Genomic DNA, 24,970 nt, shown 5'->3' with positions numbered 1-24,970 from the left:
ACATACTTCAGATAATACATTTAAATATTTAAATATTAGACTTTGGGATAATATAGTAAGACCTTTCTACCTAGAACCTCAGGTAAGGAGTGGTTTTGAATAGCTAGGACTTGAATCTTTACACATCCAAAGCTTTTTAAATAATTTTGGATGGTTATCTTTCTACAATTTTCTGACTTCTTTTACACGAGATGCACATAACGCAACCTTTTCTTGATGACTCAAGATGACTGTCTTGTGGCTATCAATGAAAGAACTATGCTACAGAACAGAAAATGCCCTCAGGAACTTCATAGGTAAGCAAGGGTTGAGTTCTTCAGTATTAAAAGGGGGCTGTGCTTTCTACATTTTGGTATCTGCTCAACATACTTTTTCTGTCAGGCTTTTGTGTCTTTTCTCTCACTGTGCTTTCTCTAGCCTTGTCTTCTCCTAATTTGTTGCATAAAATCTGCTATTAACCAGAAACTGATTAGCAAGCAGGTTCTTTCATTTAGAAACAATTTCCCAAGTGCCTGCTTGGGTCCTAGACACAGTGGGAGGTGCTGTGGACATACAGAAGGATAAGCCGTGATGCCTCTTGTCCTCATAAAGCTCAGTCTTTGATATGATTACAAATCCCTGCATCAAATACTATATGGAGGTATGTAGCCCAGATAGTTACGGTAATATGGAAGAGAAGGAATAGGGTTACCTAACTTGGGATGGTGAAGATCAGCTTGCTTTTAAGAGGGGAGGTTTGTTAGCTCAGTCTCTCAGCCTTCAGGAGCAGTAAGAGTTAAATAGATACAGAAAATGACAAAAGGTATTCCAACCAGAGGGAGTAGCAGGTGCCAGGTATGAAGGCACATGAAGCCATAAAACTATGAAAAATGGCAGCATGCCAGCTTCAAAGAGTATGCTCTTAGATGCCCATTTGAGAGGCCCATGAATGGGTATTAAGGTAAAGAAATGTCTGGCTGCAAAAATAATTTTTTTTTGTAGGATCCTAGTTATCTTCTGCATAGGTGAGTTTTCCAAATAGTGGAATTTCAGGTAGGTTAAGTGCAAATACATGTAAGTGGTTTCTACTATATGGAACATATAAAGGAGAGAATTCTTTTCTATTTCTATTCTACTGAGTAATCAAAGATTCCAACTGACAGGAAAATAGCTTTCTGTTAATAAGCATTAGCAAATGAGCTAATATTAATGTAATTTCACAAGTACCTTAAACAATAAGAAAGCTTTCTCTAAGAGAAATCATTTATCCCTTGTCTACATATGTTGTATTTTTAAAGACACTATAATGCTTCAAGTAGTTATTTCAAGACTGGAAGGAAAGATACGTTAAGAAATGACATTCTGACCATCAGAAAGTATTTTAATTCTAGAAGCACTGAGAAAAATAAATTTTGTACAACTGACACACTGTAGGTTCAAAATCAGCTTTAAAAACATACAATTTAGGAGAAAGGCTCAAGGACTTTAGGAAAGTAGATTAACGTGGAGAAGATGTCTAGGTAAATCTAACGAATCTGTTTTTCCCCTTCAATCAAGATGCATGGTAAAATATGAAGCTGATACCACTTTGAATATTAACAGGATATGGATCCAGACAAAGAGAAACAAAGCCATTATATGTGGCCAGTATAGAACATATAAAAGGACTCTGTGTCATTTCATTTCATCCCATCAGTCTTGGGGATGTAATCATCAGAAGTTACTTGTTATAACTGTGTAGTCTTTTTTAGAAAAGATTTATTTATTTTTATTTGAGAGAGAGAGAAGCAGAGAATCCCAAGCAGACTCCCTGGTGACCGTGGAGCCTGATGTGGGGCTCGATCCCACGACCCTGAGATCACGACCTGAGCCAAAACCAAGTGTCAGATGCTTAACCGACTGAGCCACCCAGGCGCCCCTATAATTGTGTAGTCTTTACAGAGGGGTGATCTGTAAAAATATCAGATTTAAGAGAGTTAGTTTAATAGCAACAATTGTTTAAACACAACTTGGGAGTTGTAGTTAATTGCAAGATCAGTATGAGCCAGTGGTGTTATGTGGCTGTCCAAGAAGCTAATGCAATCTGGGGAGGCTGATAGAAATATAAGGCTCACAGCAAAAGAAGCAACAGTCCCAAGCTCCTGTGCGCTGGACTATACCTACAGTTGTGCTCAGTTTTGGCTCTGTCCTTTGCACACCATGAGAGTTTGCACCAGTTTATATGAGGAATGGCTAAATTAACCTAGGCAAGTTAATTTGGGTAAGACTGAGGGGTACACGATATTGTCTTTAAACATCTGAATGGTTCTCATGTGGAAGGAGGAAAATTGTTCAGTGTGGCTCCAAAAGTCACAATTAGCACCACTGGGTGGAAGTGATTAAGACGACAGATTTCTGGGGGCGCCTGGGTGGCTCAGCCGTTAAGCGTCTGCCTTCGGCTCAGGTCATGATCTCAGGGTCCTGGGATCGAGCCCCACATCGGGCTCCCTGATCAGCGGGAAGCCTGCTTCTCCCTCTCCCACTCCCCCTGCTTGTGTTCCCTCTCTCGCTGTGTCTCTGTCAAATAAATAAATAAAATCTTTAAAAAAAAAAAAAAAAAAAAAGAAGACAGATTTCTGTTCAATGTGAAGATGAATGTTTCAGGACTTAAGGAGCTTTCTAAAAATGGAAATACAGTGGAACACAGTGAATTCTTTGCTATGTGAGGAATTAAACTAGAGCTCAACCTTTCGCTGGGAATTTTATGAAGGAATGCGATCATTGGTTATAAGCCTGGAGAAGTTAAGGCCCCCTTGGAATCCTGAGATTCAATGAGTCTATGATTAAATGATGTGCTACTACCTGATCCTATGATTAGTCCTTCTAATCACAGATGGAAGTTTTGAATTAGGAAAAAAAAAAATCAGTTTTTAAAACTATACTCAACTTGCAATTTTTCATATTATTGGAAATGATTAGCTTGAAGAAAATGCAAAATTAGAAGAAAATCTAGACATAATTTAATTTTAGAGGGCAATGTGATGAAATAACAATTTAAAGAATACAACTATGACTCCTGGCTCATTTTTCAGAAGATGGTCTATGTTAATGCTGCTTTGATGTGTTAGTAATAGTGTATTAAATTAAATGAAATATCCTGTGTAATGGATTATTGTTTTGATATTTATCATTTGTCAGGTATTTGAACTTAATATAAGTATTCATGGAAGATGACAGGTTCAAAAAGGTTCTGCTGGTATTTTTTATATTTTTCCTCTTTGTGAAGGCTGGCATTATCTGGAGATGGAAAATCAAAGGCATTGACTAGAAGACTGATAATTTGTAGACTGAAGAACTAAGTCATTTGCAAAGCTAAGGAACAGAACTAAAAACAGGGCAGCATTCTGAGCTGGAGTCTATTGAAGGGAATAAATAAAAACCCAAATTCCTGAATCTGGAATTAGCATCCACCTCTGCATGCTATTGGAGAAAATTTCTATTTTTAACTTTTATACTTTTTTTTCTGGCATGGGAATTTTCTAATTATGTTTTGCCTTGGCTAATAATAAAAATCAGTCTGCATTTACATCTGCTTGCTCTTCCCAAATACACAGATTGATGGCTTGAGCAGGACTCTTTCATAAATAAAAAGGGGAAAACAATATGAAATTAAACATTAGCCACTAATGTAAACCTGAAAGTGGTTAATCTACATGCTTTAAAATGGACTTCGGTTGGCCAGTTCAACTTTATTTTTATTTTTAAGTAAGCTCTATGCCCAATGTGGGGCTTGAACTCACAACCCCAAGATCAAGAGTCGTGTACTTCACTGACTGAGCCAGCCAGGTGTCCCTGGCCAGTTCAACTTTAGAAGTCACTTTGCCCCAGATAACACCTTCTTCCAACACTGTTTTAATCTCTGTATGCAGGGTCACTTCTCTACCAAGTGGTGGGAATACAAAGAGTAAAAGCACAGAGTCTATTCTTAAGGTACTAAAATTCTAGTTATAACTACAGTTATTAAATTCAAAACTATGACAGACTTTCTTGGGGGTGGGGTAGGGGGTGGAATGGGTATGAAACACTGAGGATGAGCTAATATTTAGTTTGAAAGTTTTACACCAGGCTGAAAGTGACCAGGTTTTGAAGGAAATTTTTAAAAAAGTGTTCTTACCTCCAGCTACAAGTCCAGACTCCCCTAATTGAATAGCTACCCCAAAGCCCCCAAGTTTAACAGGTGCCGAGTTTTCCTTTGAGGCGAGGAGAACACAGTGGGGCTGGAAAGAAAAACAGACAAACAACAAACCAAAGATAAGGATTAATTAGAGATGAGCAATTCAATTTACACAAAACTGAATAACATGACTGTATAGCAATACATTAAAAACTCCTGGAATTATTTTGGATGTTTGAATTATTTGTGCTATTCTCACTTCAGGTTGATTTCTCCAAAGACTTACCTGTTTTATCAAATGTTTTTCAGGGACTATTTGCTTCTAAGATTAGGGTAGGTGCTAAGAATTACTCAGGAAGCAAGCATGTTCAAGTATGGCAGATGTATTTTTTTATTTTTTTTTATTTTTTTTTAAAGATTTTATTTATTTATTTGAGACAGAGAGAGAGCACATGAGATGGGGGAGGGTCAGAGGGAGAAGCAGGCTCCCTGCCGAGCAGGGAGCCCGATGCGGGACTCGATCCAGGGACTCCAGGATCATGACCTGAGCCGAAGGCAGTCGCTTAACCAACTGAGCCACCCAGGCGCCCTGGCAGATGTATTTTCTACCTTTTCGTGCAGTATTTTTTTTTTCTGATAGCCTACATTTAAGGAAAAATATTTTTTACACCTCTTGCCAAAATGTTTCTTGAAACCTCTGACTTTACCTACAGAGCCACTGTATCTTAGTCCTTAGGGGATGCTAATGGCTCTTTCTTTGTCCACCCTCCTACCATCCTCTTGCTTTACTTTATTCATTCCATTCCCAAGAAGAGCCAGATTTAATGACTTTAATTGAACCTGGCTCCCAGGGAATTCGATGTTCTCCCTGGGCATGTCTTTTCTCTGGACCTGCCCTTCCTCTTTGCGGGAATGGGAAGGAAGAGAGGAGACGACTTGGCTGGCCTCTGGTCCAGGGCAAAGACATCCTTCCCAAGGAGTAGCTGTGTGACCAGGGCTCCCTAAGAATCATATGCTTCGTGGTCACAATGAGAGTCTCTCTGTAGGACCTGGTCTCAGGAAAGCATTTAACTGTGCGGACCTTTGGTCTCTGCTCAAATACTATGCTCCCCAATATGACTGATGTCACATATGACCTGCTTTTAAAATATGGGTTAGTGAAAAAAAGCAAGCTTCTTTAGGCATGGAAAGTATTTTTGTTCTTTCCCATACTTGCTCATTTATAACATGACATAGTTTTAGCTCAGTTTAGCCTATATGATAGTGGCCCCCCCCCCAAATCCTGTGCAATAAAACTCTGAACTGGTGCACCCAGAGAGATGTTTGACAATGATGCAGAAAAGTGTGAGGGATCCTTACTCTGCTCAATGAAAGCATCAGGGTTCTACTTTGGAAGTTACTTTTTTTTGTCCAAAGACATTTAAAGACCTTACAATAGAGGCTCTAACACAAAGAAAGATGAGCCCTTAAATATAAACGTGTGTATGAGAGAGAGAGAGAGAGAGAGAGAGAGAGAGAGAGAGAGAGGAGAGGGAAGGCAAGTGTACATAAATGGTGAGTGTGCTGCAGCAAGAAACAAAGTAGCCGGGAGGGTTTATGGGAAAGCAAGCAAAGCTCTGCAGAAACCAACTGATAGAGACTGCTCTTCATAAGAACTTTTGGTTGGTTTAAATAGAGATGGATGACAACAGACCAGAAGAAGAAAGTGATAGCCCTAGCATGAGTCTAGTGTGGGGTGCAATAAATGAACAAACCTAGAAAAGGAGGGGCATGATGCAGAAGAAGAAATTATAAACTAAACCTAGCCAGGGTCTCCTGGCCAGTTCTATCAGCTTATTAAGGAGAAGTAGAAGCTTAAATCAGAATCCCAAAGTATACCCTTTATAGTTTGTTGACTACATTTATTCTTAAGTTAATGTTACACTAAGATTTATGTAATTCTCATCAGAGTATGGATTCTGTCATTCTCAATAAATCCTCAAGTCATAAAATTGGAAGATAGAAACAAAGGAAACCAATACATATAAATGAATATAAGAGACTGGGCAGTGTTAAGCGCATGAGGTAAAAGCTGGTGGAGGTCAATGTTATAGGTTTGGAGACCAGGGAGCTGCTATTTAGTAAAGGGGTCGGGTCAGAGAAGGATTCTCTAATAGGATAGTATCTGAGCCCAGACCAGAATGAAGGGGCAGAATGGGTCATGTGGAAGCAGGTTCCAGGAGGGTGGAATAGGATAGTAAGTGCAAAGACCTAGAAGCACGAGGAGGGTTGGTGTGTTTGGAGAACAGTAAGGAAGCCACTGTGTTGGGGGGAAAAAATGAGCAGGGGAAGAGTGGTAGGAAATGTGATCCAAATGGTCAAAGGCTCTATGGTCTGGGGCTTGGAGCCATGGCCAGAACCCTGGGTTTTATGCTGAGTGAGATGGGAAACCATTAGAAAGTTGTGAGCAGGGGAGCATTATGAGCAGTTTCAGGTTTTGAAAGAATCACTTGGGCTGTTGTGTGGAGAAGAGATTGCAAGGGCATGAGAGTGGAAGAAAAGATACCAGGTAGGAGGCTTCTGTGGTTTCCAGGCAAGAGAAGATGGGGATTTGAATTATAGAGTGACAGAAGCAGTGATGGCAAGAAGTGGTCAAATTCAGGATACGTTCTAAAGGTTAGGCTGACAGGCACTGCTGCTGGATATGGGATGTGAGAGAAAGAGGTAAGTATGACAACTTAAGTTTCTGTTCTGAGCAACTGAATGAAAATGAAGATGCCATTTACTAAAACTGGGAACACAGAAGGAAGAGTTTATAAGAGAGATCAAGAATTTGGTTTTGTACAAATTGAGTGTGAGATCTTAAAAGATGGGAGAGGGAAGGCCGGAATTAGAGATATAAATTTGGGATCAAAAGCACACAGTGTTTTTTTTTTTTTTTTTTTTTAAAGATTTTATTTATTTATTTGACACACAGAGACACACCAAGAGAGGGCACATAAGCAGGGGGAGTGGGAGAGGGAGAAGCAGGCTCCCCATGGAGCAGGGAGCCCGATGTGGGCCTCGATCCCAGGACCCTGGGATCATGACCTGAGCCAAAGGCAGACGCTTAACGACTGAGCCACCCAGGCACCCCGCACACAGTGTTTATAGCCCCTGGACTGCCAGTAGGAAAGAGAAGGGGGTGGGGCGCCTGGGTGGCTCAGATGGTTAAGCGTCTGCCTTTGGCTCAGGTCATGATCTCTAGGTCCTGGGATCAAGCCCCACATCATGCTCCTGGCTCAGTGGGGAGTCTGCTTCTGCTTCTCCCTCTCCCTCTGCCTCTCTCCCCTGCTCATTCTCTGTCTCAAATGAATAAATTTTAAAAATCTTAGAAAAAAAAGATAAGAGAAGAGGTCGGAGGAATGAGATTTGGTGCACAGCAATGTTTGAGGTCAGGAAGATGACAACAATCTAGCAAAGGAAGACTGCCTAGACAGTGAAGCAGGCGGGAAATCAGAGCAGTATGGTGTCCTGCAATGCTAGTGAGAGGCCATTTAAGATGAGAGCTGAGAACAGACCATTAGATCTGGCAACCTGGAAGTCCCTGGTGACCTGGATAAGAGGGGTTTTGGTGGGATGATATAGACAAAAATCTCCATTGGATCAGGTTCAAGAAAAATGGGAAGAGATGATGTGGAGATAGTAAATTCAGGTATCTTTCAAAACCTTACTGTACTAGGAACAGAGAGATGGGAATGGAATGTAGCTAAAAGAGAATGAGAAGCCAAGGAAGTTTCCTTTTAAAAACTTTTTAGTATTTGCCATTAGAGAAAGCAGATTATTAAACTTCCATGTACCTTTTTAAAAAGATTTTATTTATTTATTTGAGAGAGAGAGCGAGAGCGTGTGCTCAGGCAGGGGGAGCAGCAGCAGAGGGAGAGGAAGAAGCAGGCTTTCTGCTGAGCAGGGAGCCCAACGTGGGGCTCGATCCCAGAACCCTGGGATCCTGACCTGAGCCGAAGGCAGCCGCTTAACCAACTGGGCCACCCAGGTGCCCCCACCCCCATCTCCCAGCTTTAACAGTTATTGACATTCTGCTATTCTTGTTTCGCCTATCCCCATTGTTTTTGTTGAAGTCTTTTTTTTTTTTTTAAAGATTTTATTTATTTGAGAGAATGAGAGAGAGAGCACGAGAGGGGGGAGGGTCAGAGGGAGAAGCAGACTCCCCACTGAGCAGGGAGCCCAATACGAGACTCGATCCCGGGACTCCAGGATCATGACCTGAGCCGAAGGCAGTCGCTTAACCAACTGAGTCACCCAGGTGCCCCTTTGTTGAAGTCTTTTAAAACAAATATCATTTCACCTTTTATTAGTTCAGTATTTCTAACAGATGACTTGAGAAAATAACCATATTATCACATCCAATACAATTAACAATTCTTAAATATCATCTAATACCAATCCACATTCAATTTCCTTGACTATCTCAAAGATTTTTTCTTTTTCTTTTTCTTTTTTTTTACAGTTGGTTAGTTCAAAATGGTATTTAAGGTCCATACATTGCATTTGATGGTTATAGGTCTTATCTCTCTCTGACTCTATACCATATCCTCCTCTTACCTTTTTAAAAAACATTCATGCCATTGATTCATTAAGATAGGAGGTAATTTCCCCTGTGGAATCACCTACAATCTGGACTTGGCTAATAGGACCTACATGGTGTCATTTAACATGTTCCTGTGTTTTCTGTAAATTGGTAGTTAGATCTAGAAGCTTGATTAGATTCATGTTCAATTTTAGTTTTTTTTACACTAATACTTTAGTTTTTTGTAACACATCAGGAAGAACATAATGTCTGGTTGTCCTACTTTTAGCAACAGGATTGGTCAGTGGGTTCAGGTATTGTCTGCCTTGATCCATTTTTACAAAGTTCACCACTGACATTTCTTTCATGATTTTTGGCAGCCAATGATGCCCAGCTCCATAATTAGGGGTTCCAAAATGGAGGTTTTCCCCAGTATTTTGTTATGAAGACTATCAAAAACAGAGAAAACTGAAAGAACTGTAAATAGCCACATACTCACCACATAGATTCTACAATGAACATTTTGCTACATTTGCTTTATCAAATATCTATCTATTCATCCCACTATCCAATCATCACTCCATCTTTTCACTGTAATTCAGTACATGTCATTAGAGTTTAATTTTTTTTTTTTTGAGAGAGAGAGCGAGCGAGCGTGCGTGCAGGGTGGGGACAGAGGGGCAGAGAAAGAATCTTAAGCAGACTCCACCAAGTGTGGAGCCTGATGTGGGACCCAATCTCACAACCTTGAAATCATGACCTGAGCCAAAATCAAGAGTCAGATGCTTAACCAACTGAGCCACCCAGGCACCCCTTGAGTTTAATATTTAAAATTAAGTTTAAGGTAAAATTTATATGCTGTGAAATGCACAAATCTTGAGAGTACCATTGGAGAGTTTTGACAGCTTGCATAGAACTGTGTAACCTGTATCCCTATCAACATGTTTTCATTCCAAAAACCTCCCTCATCCTCTTACCACTCAATCTCTGCTGCTACACCCCCATTGCAAATGACTATTCTGATATTTTTTAGAATAAGCAAGTATTGCTTATTCTGAAAAAAAAAAAAAAGTTTGTTTTGCTTATACTAGAACTGCATATACACAAAGCCATATAGTATGTACTCTTTTATGTAAGGCTTCTCTCACTCAGCATGTTTCTGAGATTCATCCATTTTGTTGTGATCAGTGGTTCATTTGTTTTATTGCTGAGTAAATACTCCCTTGTATGAATATACCACAGTTTGTCCATTCTCCTACTGAGGGACATTTGGGCTGTGTCTAGTTTGGGGATATTATGAATAAAGCTGCTATGAGCGATTTCCAGAATAACAAGTTGGTTGCCAGGCAACCTCCAAAGGTGATCAATGAAGAGTTTTTGGGTATTATTGTGAATTTATAGGTTTTTTTTTTATTTAAAGATTTTTATTTATTTATTTGACAGAGAGAGCCACAGCGAGAAAGGGAACACAAGCAGGGGGAGTGGGAGAGGGAGAAGCAGGCTTCCTGCGGAGCAGGGAGCCCGATGCAGGGCTCGATCCCAGGACCCTGTGATCATGACCCGAGCCGAAGGCAGATGCTTAACAACTGAGCCACCCAGGCGCCCCGTGAATTTATAGCTTTTTATATATTTGATACATTTAAACCAATTACAGTCATTATTCATTTTGATGCTCAAATTATCCCATTTTTTTAGCCAGCAGGAGCTCTTTTAAGTCAGCTCTTATGCCGTTTTGTAAGACTCTAAAGTCTGGTAAGTTCCTCGCTTTCAGGCAGAAGATGTCTGAGGTTTGTCTTGTCCATTTCTTGCCCCAGATCTGGAACCAACCATTTCTCCAAGGAGTCCCATTTCTGTTTAGTGGGAAATGGTACTTAAATTCACAATATGGGTATTTGGTATATTATTATTACTGGGTTATCCCTGCTTTGACTTTTCAATGGACAGTGCTAAAAAATATGTACTTTTTGGAAGGAGAAAAATAAATCAATTCCTACTGATATATAAGTTTTTTTTTTTTTTACATAGAGTTTTTACTTGACTTCTTTGATTTTGTCAAGTAATGTTGGTACCTAATGACATTAACACAATTACTCATTTGCTTTATCCCCTAGGGTGTGTGTATAAAAGTACACATTACCAGTAACAACAAAACCACCGTATGCTGTTTAAGATTTTTTTGTGGTTCTTTTTGTCCTTATGATATATCCTACCAGGGATGTCCAGTCAAATTACTGTTTCGCTATTGAATAAAGTAAGAATTCATGAGTCCGTCCTGATATAAATAAATAAATAAATAAACAGAGAGAAGGAAAAACTTTCATGTAAGTAGAAAATCAATTAATAAATGTAGAAGAAATTCTGGCATTAGAAATCACCATTTGGCAGTTATCATCATGATAATGGATTCAAGTGAGAACCATCAAAAGGTAGTTACTAGTGAGTAAAAGTTTGAAGAGTGACAGATATTTGTATAATCTCAGAGTAGCTCCCCACAGGATACTTATTAATTACAAAAGGTAAAATAGTAATTTTCCAGAGGAGCAACGTGGCAGACACTCCTATAAAAGTTACTACTGCTAATAGTGGGACTAATTAAGAGTATGTGCTTTCTTCACCGACAAGCACTCAGCAACACTCTGTGGTATTCGTGCCAAAGGACATAACTGCGTCAAATCATGAGGAAACATCAGACCAACCCAAACTGAGGGGCATTCTAGAAAGTACCAGGCCCATGCCCATATTCTTCAAATACTGTTTCAGATGAAAGGGATCAAAGGAGACAGAAGAGACTGAACAGCTAAAATGCGATATATAATCTTGTTTTTATTTTTGCTATAAAAGGATATTATTAGGACACTTGATGAAACTGGGACGAGGTCTGTAGATTACATAAATTCCCTGACTTTGATCATTTTACTGTGGCTATTTAGAGAATTCCTTATTTTTAGGAACTATATAGATGGACAAAGAAGAGTGAAAAACTGAGAAAGATAAAACAAATGTACAAAAATGTTAACATGGGGAATCTGAGTGAAAGGTGATGGGAATTCTTTGTATTACTATCAGAACTTTTCTCCAAGTCTAAAATATGTAAAAAACAAAAACAAAAACAAAAAACAAAACAAACCCCAACCCCACCCTATTTTTATAAAAGATTTTATTTATTTAAAAGAGAGAGAGAGAGAGAGAGAGAGAGAGAGAAAGCATGAGTGGGGGGAAGGGTAGAGGGAGAGGGAAAGACTCTCAAGCAGACTCCCTGCTGAGTGCGGAGCCCAGTGTGGGGCTCTATCTCACAACCATGAGATCATGACCTGAGGTGAAATCAAGAGTTGGACGTTAAACCAACTGAGCCACCCAGGCGCCCCCAAAACCACCCGATTTTAAAGTCATTTAAAAGAATTTTCGGAGTCCATAGTCTCTCATGGTTCGCTGAGAAACTGAGGGTTTTGGGGGGGGTTGGCGGGATGGGTTAACCCAGTGATGGGTATTAGGGAGGGCACACGTTGCATGGAGCACTGGGTGTTATACGCAAACAATGAATCGTGGATCACTACATCAAAAACTAATGATGTACTGTATGGTGACTAACATAACATAATAAAATAAAAAAAAAAAAATAAAAAAAATAAAAGAATTCTCCTTGTGGTTATGCTTTCAGTTTGTTACCCAGTGAGGCCAATTTGTTTGAATTAGATTTTGACTTGATTTGATGTTTTGATTATATAAAACATATACATGGGTGCCTGGGTGGCTCAGTCTGTTAAATGTCGGCCTTCGGCTCAGGTCATGATCTCAGGGTCCTGGGATCGAGCCCCGCATTGGGCTCACTGCTCAGCAGGGAGTCTGCTTGTCCCTCTCCCTCTGCCCCTACCCACCCCCCCCGCCCCACTCATGCTCTGTCTCAAATAAATAAAATCTTTAAAAAAATAAAACATGTACATAATTCCAAAGTCAAAACTGTAAACAAATTCCATTCAGAGAGGTCTAGCTTTTGTACCTTCTCCTTCCCCTTAATCTCTCCTTCCTCTTTTGTAAGTATTTGTATTATTTTTTGGTTTATCCTTCCATTGTTTCATTATCTTTTATGAAAATAAGAAAATACCTATAAATATTCAGAAGTTTCACATAATAATATGACTGACGGCTCCATAGCAGCATCTCAAAATTTTCAGGGAGATTTGTTTTTGTTTTGTCTCTGAGAGAGAGACATTTGTGTGCTGATGGGAAAGACCCTGTGGAGAGGAATATACACTCCAGGGGAAAGAAGGGATGGGATATAATGTGCAGGTGGGGAGAGGGGTTGGCCCCAGCGACAGTGAAGAAGGCAGGGTCCAGGAGCACCTGTAGATGCAAGCAGATGGGGATGTAGGAATATGAGGAAGTTCTCTTCTGAGTACTTCTGTTTTCTATTTACACTGAAATAAAAGTGATCATCAGGCGGGAGTGGGGAAGGAGAGGGGGTTGTTGGCAACTTGAGAAGTGTGAAGGTGTGAAAAAATATTTTCAAACAATGGGACAATGAATTGACTAAGGCAGTGGTTCTCAAACTTCAGCCTCAGAGTCACACAGATTTGCTGGCTTCCACCCCCAGAGTTTCTGATTCACAAGGTCTGGGATGAGGTCAAGAACATGCATTTCTAACAAGTTCTTGAGTGACGTTGATGCTACTGGGGGGAGCCATGCTTTGAGAACCAACAGACAAAGGAAATACAGCAGGACTGCTGGCAGCACAGGGGCCCACTTGAGGTTTGTGGTCATGAATGTGAAGTGAGAACAATCAACACGATTGGGTGTGTACCTAGTAGCTCTCATTTCAGCCAGCAGGGTTCAGGTTTGGAGTAGGTGGTGAGCTGAATTTAACCAGGGTTGGAATTCAGATAAAGAGAGGATGGTGATATCAGTAATAGATGGTACCAGACAAACGTATCCATTTATTTATGCTTTTCTACTTCTATCTTTATATAAAGAACAAGCTAAGCTACCAATAAAGTAGGAAGAAGATACATGAGAATGAGCTAAGAACAGAAGAGACAGAAAGTAGAAAGCTCAGAATGAATCGGAAAAGGCTCATGGGAGGGAAGAACCAGAAAAAGATTACAGATCTTCCTCAATCTACAATGGGGTTATGTCCTGGTAAATCCACTGTAAGTTGAAAATACTGTAAGTTGAAAATGCACTTAATACACCTAGCCTCCCGAATCTCGTAGCTTAGCCCAGCCTACCTTAAACATGCTCAGAACACTTACATTAGCCTCCGGTCAGGTAGACTCGTCTGACACAAAGCATATTTTATAATAAAATGCTAAGTATCTCAGGTAACTTATTGGATACTATACCCCAAGTGACAAAGAGAATGACTGCACGGGTACAGAGTGGTTATCCGTATAGTGCTTGCTGACGCTCGTGACGGCGTGGCTGACTGGGAGCTGTAGCTCACTGCCACTGCCCAGCCAACACGGGAGAGGATCGGGCCACATATCGCTCGCCTGGGAAAAGTCCAAAATTTGAAGTGCGGTTTCCACTGAATGCATATTGCTTCTACACTGTTGCAAAGTAAAAAAATCGGAAGTCGAACCACTGTAAGTTGGGGACTGTATGTACTCAAATCTGGTCATAGTAGGGTCACCAGGGCACTGAAGATTAAAACAGATTTAGTATTTTGCAAACGGAGGCTAAGGTGTGGAAAAATAGCTAGTATAACATAAAAATATTTGTATTAGATTTAGTGAAACAGAATGCTAATAAATACCTATTTAGTTATATATAAAAAAACTCTGCCAGGATCACCAAAACGTATTTGCACAGCCATGTATATCACAGCATTAGTCACAACAATAGCCAAGAGGTGGAAGCAGCCCAAATGCCCACTGACAGATGAATGGAGAAAGGACATGTGATATATACACATACAATGAAACATTATGCAGCCTTAAAAAGAAGGAAGTCCTGTCACATGCTAGAACATGGGTGAATCTTGAGGATATTATGCTAAATGAAAAAAAGCCAGCCAGAAAAGGACAAGTACAGTATGATTCCACTCAAATGAATTATCTACAATAGCCCAAATCATATAAAGTAGAAAGGTAGCCAAGGGGTAGGGAAAGGGAGTGTTCAGTGAGTGCAGAGTTTCAGTTTTGCATGATGAAAAAGTTCCAGAGATGTGCCGCACAATAAAAATATACTTAATACTACTGAACTGTTTAAAAACTGTTAAGAAAGCAAGTTTAATATTATGGGGTTTTCTTTCTTTTTTCCTTTTTTTTTTCTCACACCGCACACACACAAAATTCCTGCCAGACCAACACAGTAATCCTCTTCCTTCTCAGGGGTTCTAAGGGGAAGAGCTACGAAATATTTTCATTCTAGCAATTTTAAAATATTCTGTCCCATGTGTCATATTCATAACAAACCAAAAGCTCTGGAGAATATGAGTTCAGGAGAGTAAATGTACCCAGAAATAATTAGAATGTTAGATAAAGCCCAATGAGTTAAATATTATTTAGGGTAAACAAAGCTGCAGGGTAACAATTATGGGGAGGATAAAAACTAATCTTTCATTTCAGATGACAATGAAAAAAAGGAAATGCCATGAAACTGCAGGGCCAGCAGTTACATAGATGGACAGACAGTCATTAAATACTGGACGAGGACCAAAATAAAAACTGTAGAATCCCTTATTTTTTTTTTAAGATTTTTAAATTTTATTTGACAGAGAGATAGAGAGAGAGCACAAGTAAGCAGAGAGGCAGGTAGAGGGAGAAGGAGAAGCAGGCTCTCCGCTGAGCAGGGAGCCCGACGTGGGGCTTGATCCCAGGACTCCGGGATCATGACCCGAGCCGAAGGCAGCCACTTAACCGACTGAGCCACCCAGGCGCCCCCCCTTCATTATTTTCTTTAAAACAGAGATTTCAATTTACTTGCGAGAGTTTATCGTAGTGATAAAAAGGGGAGAATACCATCACAAATCTCATCTAGTCCTAAGACTGTAACATTGTTTTAGAAAATATACCCAAGGTCTTAAAGGGATACATGAAAATCTACTAAAATAATGTACAGATCAAATAAAACTTAAAACTAAGGAATAAAATAATTCATTACTGATGTTAGTACAGTTCAACACAGGACTGCCATTTTATGTGAATAACTTAATTTCTAAAATGAATCCTGAAAGAAACAGATATTCAGTGCTTATTATGCCTTGTTTCTTAGGAAAAATAGAAAATGCATAATTCTGCTTAGAATTTATAAAACTTCTTTATTTGGGGGATAAGGGCAAACTTCCCACAACTGTGAAGGTGAAAGGTATTCATATAAAAGATAGAAATAATTTTCTAAAGTGAAGTGTTGACTGAGCTTACAAATAAAATGGTTGCATGCTGGTGGGCTTTTGAACATTTTCACAAGGAATCGGATGGGTGGCATACTGAAAAAAGAAAAGGGAAAAAAAAACTTATTACCACATGCAAATATAAAAAAAAAGACAACCTCAACCAATTGTACCACGACCGGATGGAGGAGCCCAGCTGACATACAAAGACTAGTCTCTGTGTTTAGGGAAGCTTGGGGTTCTGCTCCTTTTACTGCATGAGAGCCTGACCTGTGAGTACTCCTTGATTTCAACTCTATAAATGACCCATTATTTCAGTTAAAATTTGATTATCTGAATACTAAAAGTGAAACCTGCTTCATGGTGACTAGCAGTGCTTTGCTTTTTAGAGACCTGAGTAAACTGCTTGAATGATACCTCTCTGCCTTGATTTGACTTAAAATGAGGCTGTCTTCTTAGTTACTGGAAGTACTATAGGTCACTGTGGGTACTGAAGCTCATACTATTAATACTGTCACATTGGTTATACTGTCTTTTGTATATTGCCATAAAGACTTGCAGAGCTACTTGAACCCATTAAGAGTTATGTTCATATGCAACAAATTTTATCTCCAATGTATTTTAAATGATCTATCACTTATTAACTTTATTGTTTTGCTGCCTCCCTATTTGCACCAGTTGTACTTTATTATATTGTTACTATTTTATGGTAATTGCCAGATGAACTAAATTTTAAGTTTGGTGTTTCAGAAGTAAATAAGGTGAATATTAAAAAAAAGAAAAAGCAAAATACGTGTTAGTTAATTCAACTGAAATTTTTTTAAATGTTTCTTTTAGACACAGTTAAGTTTTAACAAAACCTAACGAACTACTAATAGTATTATTTCCACAGTAACGTGCTTCCAATTTTTATTCTGTATGCAGCAATTAATGCAATTTTTGAAGCATGGCCTGAAAGACTCGGTCACCAGCAAGTCAAATTACAGTGAAAGATTGCTGCCATTGCCAAATAGGTATGTATTTTCACATAGCAATGCGATGTTTTCACAAACATACCCAGAGTGCATTTAAAAACCTTGGGCTCTTTGGAGACCACAGCAGAAAGTACTGGGCGCTGCCCTCCAGTACAGCAGCTCCGACATGAGCCAGTTGAAAACTGTTGGCCGGGGGGTGGTGGTGCTGGGTACAGCGCAGCACTAACACAGGGGAACAAACTTCAGGATTTGTCAAGTAACAACCTTCAAAAAAAACCTTTTACCATCTACTCTCAGAAAACCATTGTGACTGTGTCAATATAGCACACAAGTCACAAGTAATGCCCACCGGGAAATTAGTCCACTATGCGAACACAGTGGTTTCTTGTTCTCGTTGGCGATTCTTAACAAATCAAATGAGTAGTTTTTAAAACATCAATAAATGGCCTTAAGAACAGTGAGTGACTGACACATTGTAAAGAAGGCAAAAATCAGCCATTAAGTGTAAAACAGAATCTAATCTGTTAATTTGTTAATAAATGACTGGACACTAGCCATCTAATACATGGCTCTAAATGATGGCCACTATTAGTATTTAAACAAATGCATTGCTTTTGCTTTATCTGCTTTAAGCTTACAAATAAAGCAAAACCAGAAAGGCTTACTGGCAACGTTGTCCAACTATTATTAATTTATTTTATTGGCAGATTAGAGCTGGGGCAAATGGTTTCAGGATATGTGCTTTGTAGAAATACCTTGATGATGGCTTTCTAGAATTATCTTTATGATGGCTCTCAGGCCTAGAAGTAAGTTTGAAAAGATATGCTCTGGGAGATACGCTGAACATTCCGATGAATGATTGTGATTCTGTAAACTCTGGACTTTACTTATTAAAATGGACAGAGCAAATGAAAAGAGTAATACTTTTTTACAAAGAAGTAAAGCTAGAAGGTATAATAATCTCTTCTTAAAATTGCTGGTGTGAGGGGCACCTGGCTGGCTCAGTCGGTAGAGCATGTGACTCTTGATCTCGAGGTTGTGAGTTTGAGCCCCACATTGAGCGTAGATTACTTCAAAATAAAATCTTCTAAAAAATCGCTAATGTGGAGAATGTTAAAGGAATCATGTCTAATTACTGCTGACATAACTCAGCATTAAAAAAGAAAATGCTGATCCTATGTGATTAGGAGGAGTGAGATTTAGCGAAAAGGATCATGGACCCTAAAAGCTAGGCAGATCTGAGTCCCAGCTTGGGTACTGCCATTTAAGAGCTGTGTGGTCATGGGTAAAGTTCACAACCTCTTGATCCCTCACTACCTCTTTTGTGATACCTACCTCACAAGGTTACAATAAGGATTATGCAAATGAAGTAATATAAATGTGCCTGGTACACTGCAACTGCTAAATAAGTATTAGTTAATAGTCCAGCCATCTAGCTCAAGGGTTCAATTCTCGCTGCATATTAGAATCTCCTGAGGAGCTTTTAAAGGAAACCTTTGCCTGGAGCCCACTCCAGACCAATTAAATCAGAAGATCTGGGGTTGGAGCCAGGCATTGGTATCCTTAAAAAGCCCTCAAAAGGATTCTAATATGCAGCCCAGATTGAGAGGCAGCGAGAATCTTTTCTACAAAGCACCCAATCAGTGGTAGTCTTGAGATCTCTGGTGCTAAGACCCCTACCTCCTCTCAAGATAGACTGTTTCATTCTATAACAACATTTCCTTAACAGGAGGCAGCATCTGTCTCTGCAGTTTCTATTACTAGTCCTTGTTCTGCTTTCTGAAAACACGGATCACAGGGTGAAATCCATCTCCAGGGTGAGGTGCTTGTTTCCTTCAGCTTGGTCCTATGACATGATTTGGGCTTTTGTCCCCTTTTGTTCTGTGGCAGTTTCCAAGTGTGCTGCTGGGATGAAACACTGCATTCCAGGTGAGGCCCTCCCAGCTGGCAGTAACACCCTTCAGATGAGGAGTAATGGTCTTCATTTAAGACACTCCCTATCTATGAATTTAACCAAAGAAGGGGGTTAGTTTTTGCTGCAGCTGCAGCGCGCTACCGACACAGCAACCACAGTCCATTGCAATTTCGTTTCTTACTGCAGCTAAAGCCCTTCCTGTACTTGAACTGCTGATTTTGAGATCTGCATGTAGAACTTCACCTACTCTTCTACTGATTTCCCTCTTTCATTCAGTAATATTTACTGGGCTGAGCACTTGGTACACAGAGGCAAATGAAAAGGACTTGGTTCCTAACCCTAACGGAGTGTAAAATACAGCACGGGAGAAGGAAAAAAAAAAAAAAAAAAAAAGAACCACTTACAGAGGAGTCCTCGCAGTCATTCTGGCTATCTGAGCTCTCAAAATCCTATCACTTGCCATCAAGTTCCCTTTCATCGGGGGCTATGAGAGGTTTCTACCTGAGCTTCTGCAAACTCCCCACTCAACCACACAATGCAAATCCCTCCTTCAGGCACCCTTTTCCTCTTCCTGGTAACCTAGATCGCATTTATCAGCTTCATTTTTTGGCAGCCTGCCTTTCTTCCTAGATGGCCCTTTCCTTTTAGAATCTCAGATCACCAGAAGCATGCCTGTAAGTTTCTATAAATGTTGCCGACATTGGTCTTCCTGCAGTTGAGACACAGGACAGACTAGACTTGGTCCTCCTGCCTCCCTTCCTCCAAGGACCTGAACCCTGCAGACAGGCTCTTACCAGGGATTACATAACTTCCGCTTCACCAGTTGGTTCCTCTTTCCTGGAATCAATTTTCCCCCCTTTGACAACATTTTAAACTGGAATTTTACCCTCAGTGACATGGTTTCTTCTTGATCAAATTATAGATAGAATTTTAAGAAAGGCTAAGTTCTTCCAAATGTTTTTTCTCTGTGTACCATGCCACATCAAGAAGTTACTATAATTCAAATCCACTTTACATTATAGCATTCAGAATTTGAATGCACGTGCCTACAAAAACGTTCACTGAAAGCAGGATCTTGGTCTTGTTCACCTTTGTTTTCCATGTAGTATTTAGCCAGGTGTGAAATATTTACTAAAATGAGATTAGTCCAAAGGTTTTTTTTTTTTTTTTTTAAAGCTAATTTTCATGGAGCACTTTTACGTGCTAGGGTTAAGTTCTTCATACCCGTTGTGCATTCCTACAGATAAGAAAACTGAGGCTTAGAAAAGATTAGTTGGTTTGATCAAGGTCACAGAGTTAGTTAGGTCTGATTTTGGTAACCTTGCTTTGAACATCTTTATGTTAATTCTGCTAAGATGCTGCTGTAGAGAAAAGGGGCAGTCGCTCTAAGAAAGGAAAGGGATGAGACCTCCTGGAACCTTCTCTCCATGTCTTCTAGCTCCTTATGATGGCCTCCCAGGCTGAGTTCTTCATAGCAATCAATGCCCAGGAAAGGGCCAAGAACAGGTAGCATTAACATTCTCTGCCGCCACAAACAAGTGGAATCCACACTCTATCTCTTATAAGGTTCTAGCAACAGTTGCAAATTACCTAACCCAGGGCATAGTAAGCTGCAGTTAGTTATTTCAAAATCCTGGAATGCACATCCTGTTTTCCATCTAACTATCACTCTAGGTTTCTAGGTCAGGAGACTGCCTGGCGTAATTGGCGGCTGTTGCCACCTGACTTGGTTTTGTTCGGCTACTTTGCTCTCCTGTTGCAGTGTTAGAATAGTCTGCTTAAGGAGGCAGGTGCTCTGCTCTCTTGGTCTTTGTCTGCCTGCCCTGTAGGCAAATGATTTTAATACACCCAACTCGGTCTTAGGTTGCAAAGGAAGACACTGAGGACTCTTTCCTCTATTCCCACCCTGGAATACTGCCACAGTTTATCTGTCCTATGCTGTGTGGTAGCCCTTGTCAAAATGAATGATTGCCATATCCAAGGGAAGACGTCAAGGCAGGAAGCTGGGCAGGGGTCAGCAGTGGGCCCAGCTCACTCATGGCTGTAACTACCTTTAGGGAAATTGACCCTTATCTTTGAGCAGTGTGAGCTGTCATTTCTCTTCACCTCCGTCTCTATTCCTAGAACAAACTCCCTATGGAAGTTTAAATAAAACAAACCTTGAACGTATACCGCAGCCATAGGAAAGGTTAGAGCACGACATTCCCTAAGACTCTACTACATTTACTGCTTGTTTGGTGATACTGTAATGCTGCTATATACCTAGTGTAGATGGTTAAAGTTTCTCACGTCTAAAAATGAATGATTTATTATTTGGGCTTCGAGTTATAGTGACTGTTATTAAAATGGCAAATGACTCGATGTTGCATTCTGTTGTAGGAAAAATCTGAAGACATAAAAGCTACACACAAGGAACATGTCATTTAGCGCCTCCGCTTTTTGATCCCTACATCGGACAATGAGAGGTCACATGGTAACAATGCTGAATGCTACAGCCCGCAGCTGGCCTTCCTCCTCCCAGAAATGCAGCTTTATGGCTAATCGCAGCAACCAATCGCTGAACCTCTCAGGAGACCCAAATACTACTACTGCCTGTTCCATGGATGAGAAACTACTTTCTAGCCTGTTAACAATATCCTACTCTGTTATTTTCATCGTGGGACTGGTTGGAAACATAATTGCCCTCTATGTATTTCTGGGTATCCATCGCAAAAGAAATTCCATACAGATTTACCTACTGAATGTAGCCATTGCAGATCTCTTACTGATCTTCTGCCTGCCTTTCCGAATAATGTATCACATTAACGGGAACCAGTGGACACTTGGTGTGATCCTTTGCAAGGTTGTGGGAACACTATTTTATATGAACATGTACATTAGCATTATTTTGCTTGGATTTATCAGTTTGGATCGCTACATAAAAATTAATCGGTCTATACAACAACGGAGGGCAGTAACAACCAAACAAAGTGTTTACGTTTGCTGTACAGTATGGACAGTTGCTCTTGCTGGATTTTTAACTATGATTACTTTAACCCTTAAGAAAGGAGATCATAATTCCACAGTGTGTTTCCATTATAGAGAGAAGCATAATGCCAAAGGAGAAGCAATTTTTAACTACGTTCTTGTGGTAATGTTCTGGCTAATTTTCTTACTAATAATCCTTTCATATATTAAGATCGGCAAGAATCTACTGAGGATTTCCAAAAGGAGGTCAAAATTTCCCAACTCTGGTAAATATGCCAAAACAGCCCGAAATTCCTTTATCGTACTTATCATTTTTACTGTATGTTTTGTTCCCTATCATGCCTTCCGATTTGTCTATATATCTTCACAGCTAAATAGGCCGTCTTGCTATTGGAAGGAAATCATTCACAAAACCAATGAGATCATGTTGGTTTTCTCATCTTTCAATAGCTGCTTAGATCCAGTCATGTATTTCCTGATGTCCAGTAACATCCGCAAAATAATGTGCCAACTTCTTTCTAGACGATTTCAAGGGGAAGCGAGCAGAAGTGAAAGCACTTCAGAATTTAAACCAGGATACTCCCTGCATGATACATCTGCTGCAGCTAAAATTCAGTCTACTTCTTAAAGCACTTGCGGTAAACACATTAAAAAGGATGAAAAAATACAACCTCTAAATTCCTTAAAGAACTAAAAATTATGAAACAAAGTTCTAGCATTTGCAAAGCTCAGATCTGCTCAAAGCTCTTTGCTTACTTGTGATATTTCATTTGCTTAGTTGTGAACTATTTCAAGGGAAAGAAAAGCTTATACTTATCACTAGATTTTAAATCTGTATGTAAAGTCTTTTCAAAATATGCTGTTAAGCTAACACTCTTAACATAGATTATAAAGTTAACTGAAATTTATGGTTTTAACAACAGAATAATTAAAATGTCATGGTTTCTCAAGTCACTAACGTAGTTACTCAAAATCAAGCACTTAATACTAATTTAAAGTGCATTTAAAAGTAAGTTAAATGGTGGACTGACAAAAATGTTAGAAAATGCATGTTCTTTCTCATTTAAAGAGCCTGTATAATTTGCTACTGTATTCATTTATGCCTAAACCTTTATAACAGATGAAATAATAAATTCTAATTATAAAATGAAATCACCCATTATCTATCACTCTTTAGATCAAATAGACAGAATTTAAATACTGTACAGTAAAAATCAAACAAGAGATGAGCTAAGAATTTGATAGCCTAGCAATAAGGACTTGAACCCACACCTTACTTAAAACAGATTTATAAGCGACTCAGCCATCTTGGACCATGCTTTGATAGAGTAAAATTGAAAATAGGCACACCCTATGATCCACCAAGTCTGATACTAGGTATACATCTGACAGAACCACTCAAACATGTTTATAAGAAAACTTATACATAATGATGCTCAGTGAACTGTTGGTTCATGATATCAAACAATTGGAAACAACCTAAGTTGGGTATCCATCTGTAAAGGCATGGAGAAATAAACTGTTCACAAAATGGAGTATTACACCGCGCTTCAATGAAATGAACTACACCTGCATGCATCAACATGGAGAATTATCAAAAACAATGTTGAATAGAAAAATACCCCCCAAAACCCAACTGCAAAAAGGTATACACCATGTGAAATCATTTATGTAAAATACAAAAACACATGAAATACCATATTCTTTATGGATCTATAGATACGCAATAAAAGTATATCATGTGCATAATATCCACAGCATAACACACCAACTTAAAGTTAATGGTTATAGCTGGAGAGATTTGAAGCAAACATGGCAAAATGTTAATGTCTGTTAAACCTGTGTGATAGTACTTGGTATTTGCTTTATTATTTTTGGTATATTGCTGAGTGTTCAAAATATTTTATAATAAAGAAAACTTATAGATTAGAATTAAAGGGAGCAAATTCTGAAATTTTCATGTATGCTCAAAATTAATTGGAGAGTAAGCTCTAAGAGAAAGGGCTCTTATTTAGCAAGGGCTCCTGGGAACTTAGTGTGTTGCAAGGCACACAGGTGACCAATAGGTATATGTTGAATAATTGAATGAGTGAACGAATGAGCAGATGAGTGAGACAGGGAGGGAGGGAGGGGGTGCTTAACAGAATTGAAAAACTGGGTGTATTTTATTTTTTCCTAGTCAATGTATCTCGATATAGCTGCATAGGACATCATATGATTGTAATCAAGAGATGTAATAAGGCAACTGTTCTTAAAACTTTGTCCAGCATTTATTCAGTTTCTTGGTCACACAGAGAACCAGAACGGCATTGAGTAAATATGTAAAAGCTATTATGACAAAGTCCAAGGATCCATTCATAAGTTTGTCACAGAGTAGGAGAATTTCTTATAGGTAGAATAATTCTTCAAACTTCAGGTGGGCCAATGGCTGGGGAATCAATGTTAAAGAGTATAAAGAATTTTGTTAGGGTTAAATTTATTTTAATGAGATTTGGCTTGTATACAATTAGTGCGCGGCCGTATATTAGTAAGTGCATGCTATTGATTGAATAAAGACCAGGTCAAAGCAGAATTATATTAAAAAAAAACCCAAGAATCATTTGAGGATAAAAATGGAAATCTGCAGAAAAATTAGCAGCTCAGAAAAAATTTATATTACTTTGCACTGATAACGTTAGCAAATACCACCAAACTGAAATTTGGCATTTCTGTTTGTATGGTTTTAAAATATAACCATACTAAATTTTCCCTCATGTTCTCAAAGGAAAAAAAATTTTTTTTACATTACTGGTAAGCATTTTATATCCCTACATGTCTCTACTATAAACATAACAGCCTGAATGGTTAAATTACATTGCGTGTGTGCACATGAGTGGGGGAGGGGCAGAGGCAGAGGGAAAGAATTCTCAAGCCATGGAACCTGACACAGGCAGATCCCACGATCCTGAGATCATGACCTGAGTGGAAATCAAGAGTCAGACGCTTGGGATGCCTAGATGGCTCAGTCAGTTGGGCGTCTGCCTTTGGTGTAGGTCATGATCCCGGGGTCCTGGGATCGAGTCCTGCATCGGGCTCCCTGCTCAGTGGGGAGCCTGCTTCTCTCTCTGCC

General features: G+C 39.4%; 2 protein-coding genes across 15 annotated transcripts in view; one reads left to right on the top strand and one right to left on the bottom strand.

Annotated features, from left to right (window-relative positions):
* CASK (calcium/calmodulin dependent serine protein kinase) overlaps positions 1-24,970 on the bottom strand; it is a 343,515-nt gene that overhangs the window by 127,526 nt on the left and 191,019 nt on the right. For all 13 annotated transcript variants that reach the window (XM_078064623.1, XM_078064622.1, XM_078064628.1 and 10 more), the window contains exon 6: positions 4,133-4,235. In XM_078064623.1, coding sequence (XP_077920749.1) covers positions 4,133-4,235 — 103 coding nt within the window. The remainder of the gene's footprint in view (positions 1-4,132; positions 4,236-24,970) is intronic.
* Positions 42-23,396, top strand: GPR34 (G protein-coupled receptor 34). Of its 2 annotated transcripts, none has more exons than XM_078064635.1 (3): positions 42-296; positions 16,930-17,018; positions 21,274-23,396. In XM_078064635.1, the coding sequence occupies exon 3, from the start codon at positions 21,353-21,355 to the stop codon at positions 22,487-22,489; it is 1,137 nt and encodes a 378-aa protein (XP_077920761.1). In that variant the 5' UTR covers positions 42-296; positions 16,930-17,018; positions 21,274-21,352; the 3' UTR covers positions 22,490-23,396. The 2 variants fall into 2 exon arrangements, with proteins under 2 accessions (XP_077920761.1, XP_035975563.2); XM_036119670.2 differs by lacking the exon at positions 42-296 and adding an exon at positions 16,131-16,277.

The sequence above is a fragment of the Halichoerus grypus genome, chromosome X, assembly GCF_964656455.1.
Source record: "Halichoerus grypus chromosome X, mHalGry1.hap1.1, whole genome shotgun sequence".
In the NCBI taxonomy this organism is placed as follows: domain Eukaryota; kingdom Metazoa; phylum Chordata; class Mammalia; order Carnivora; family Phocidae; genus Halichoerus; species Halichoerus grypus.
The sequence above is the reverse complement of the archived record's forward strand: the minus strand, read 5'-3'. Positions and strand labels throughout refer to the sequence as shown.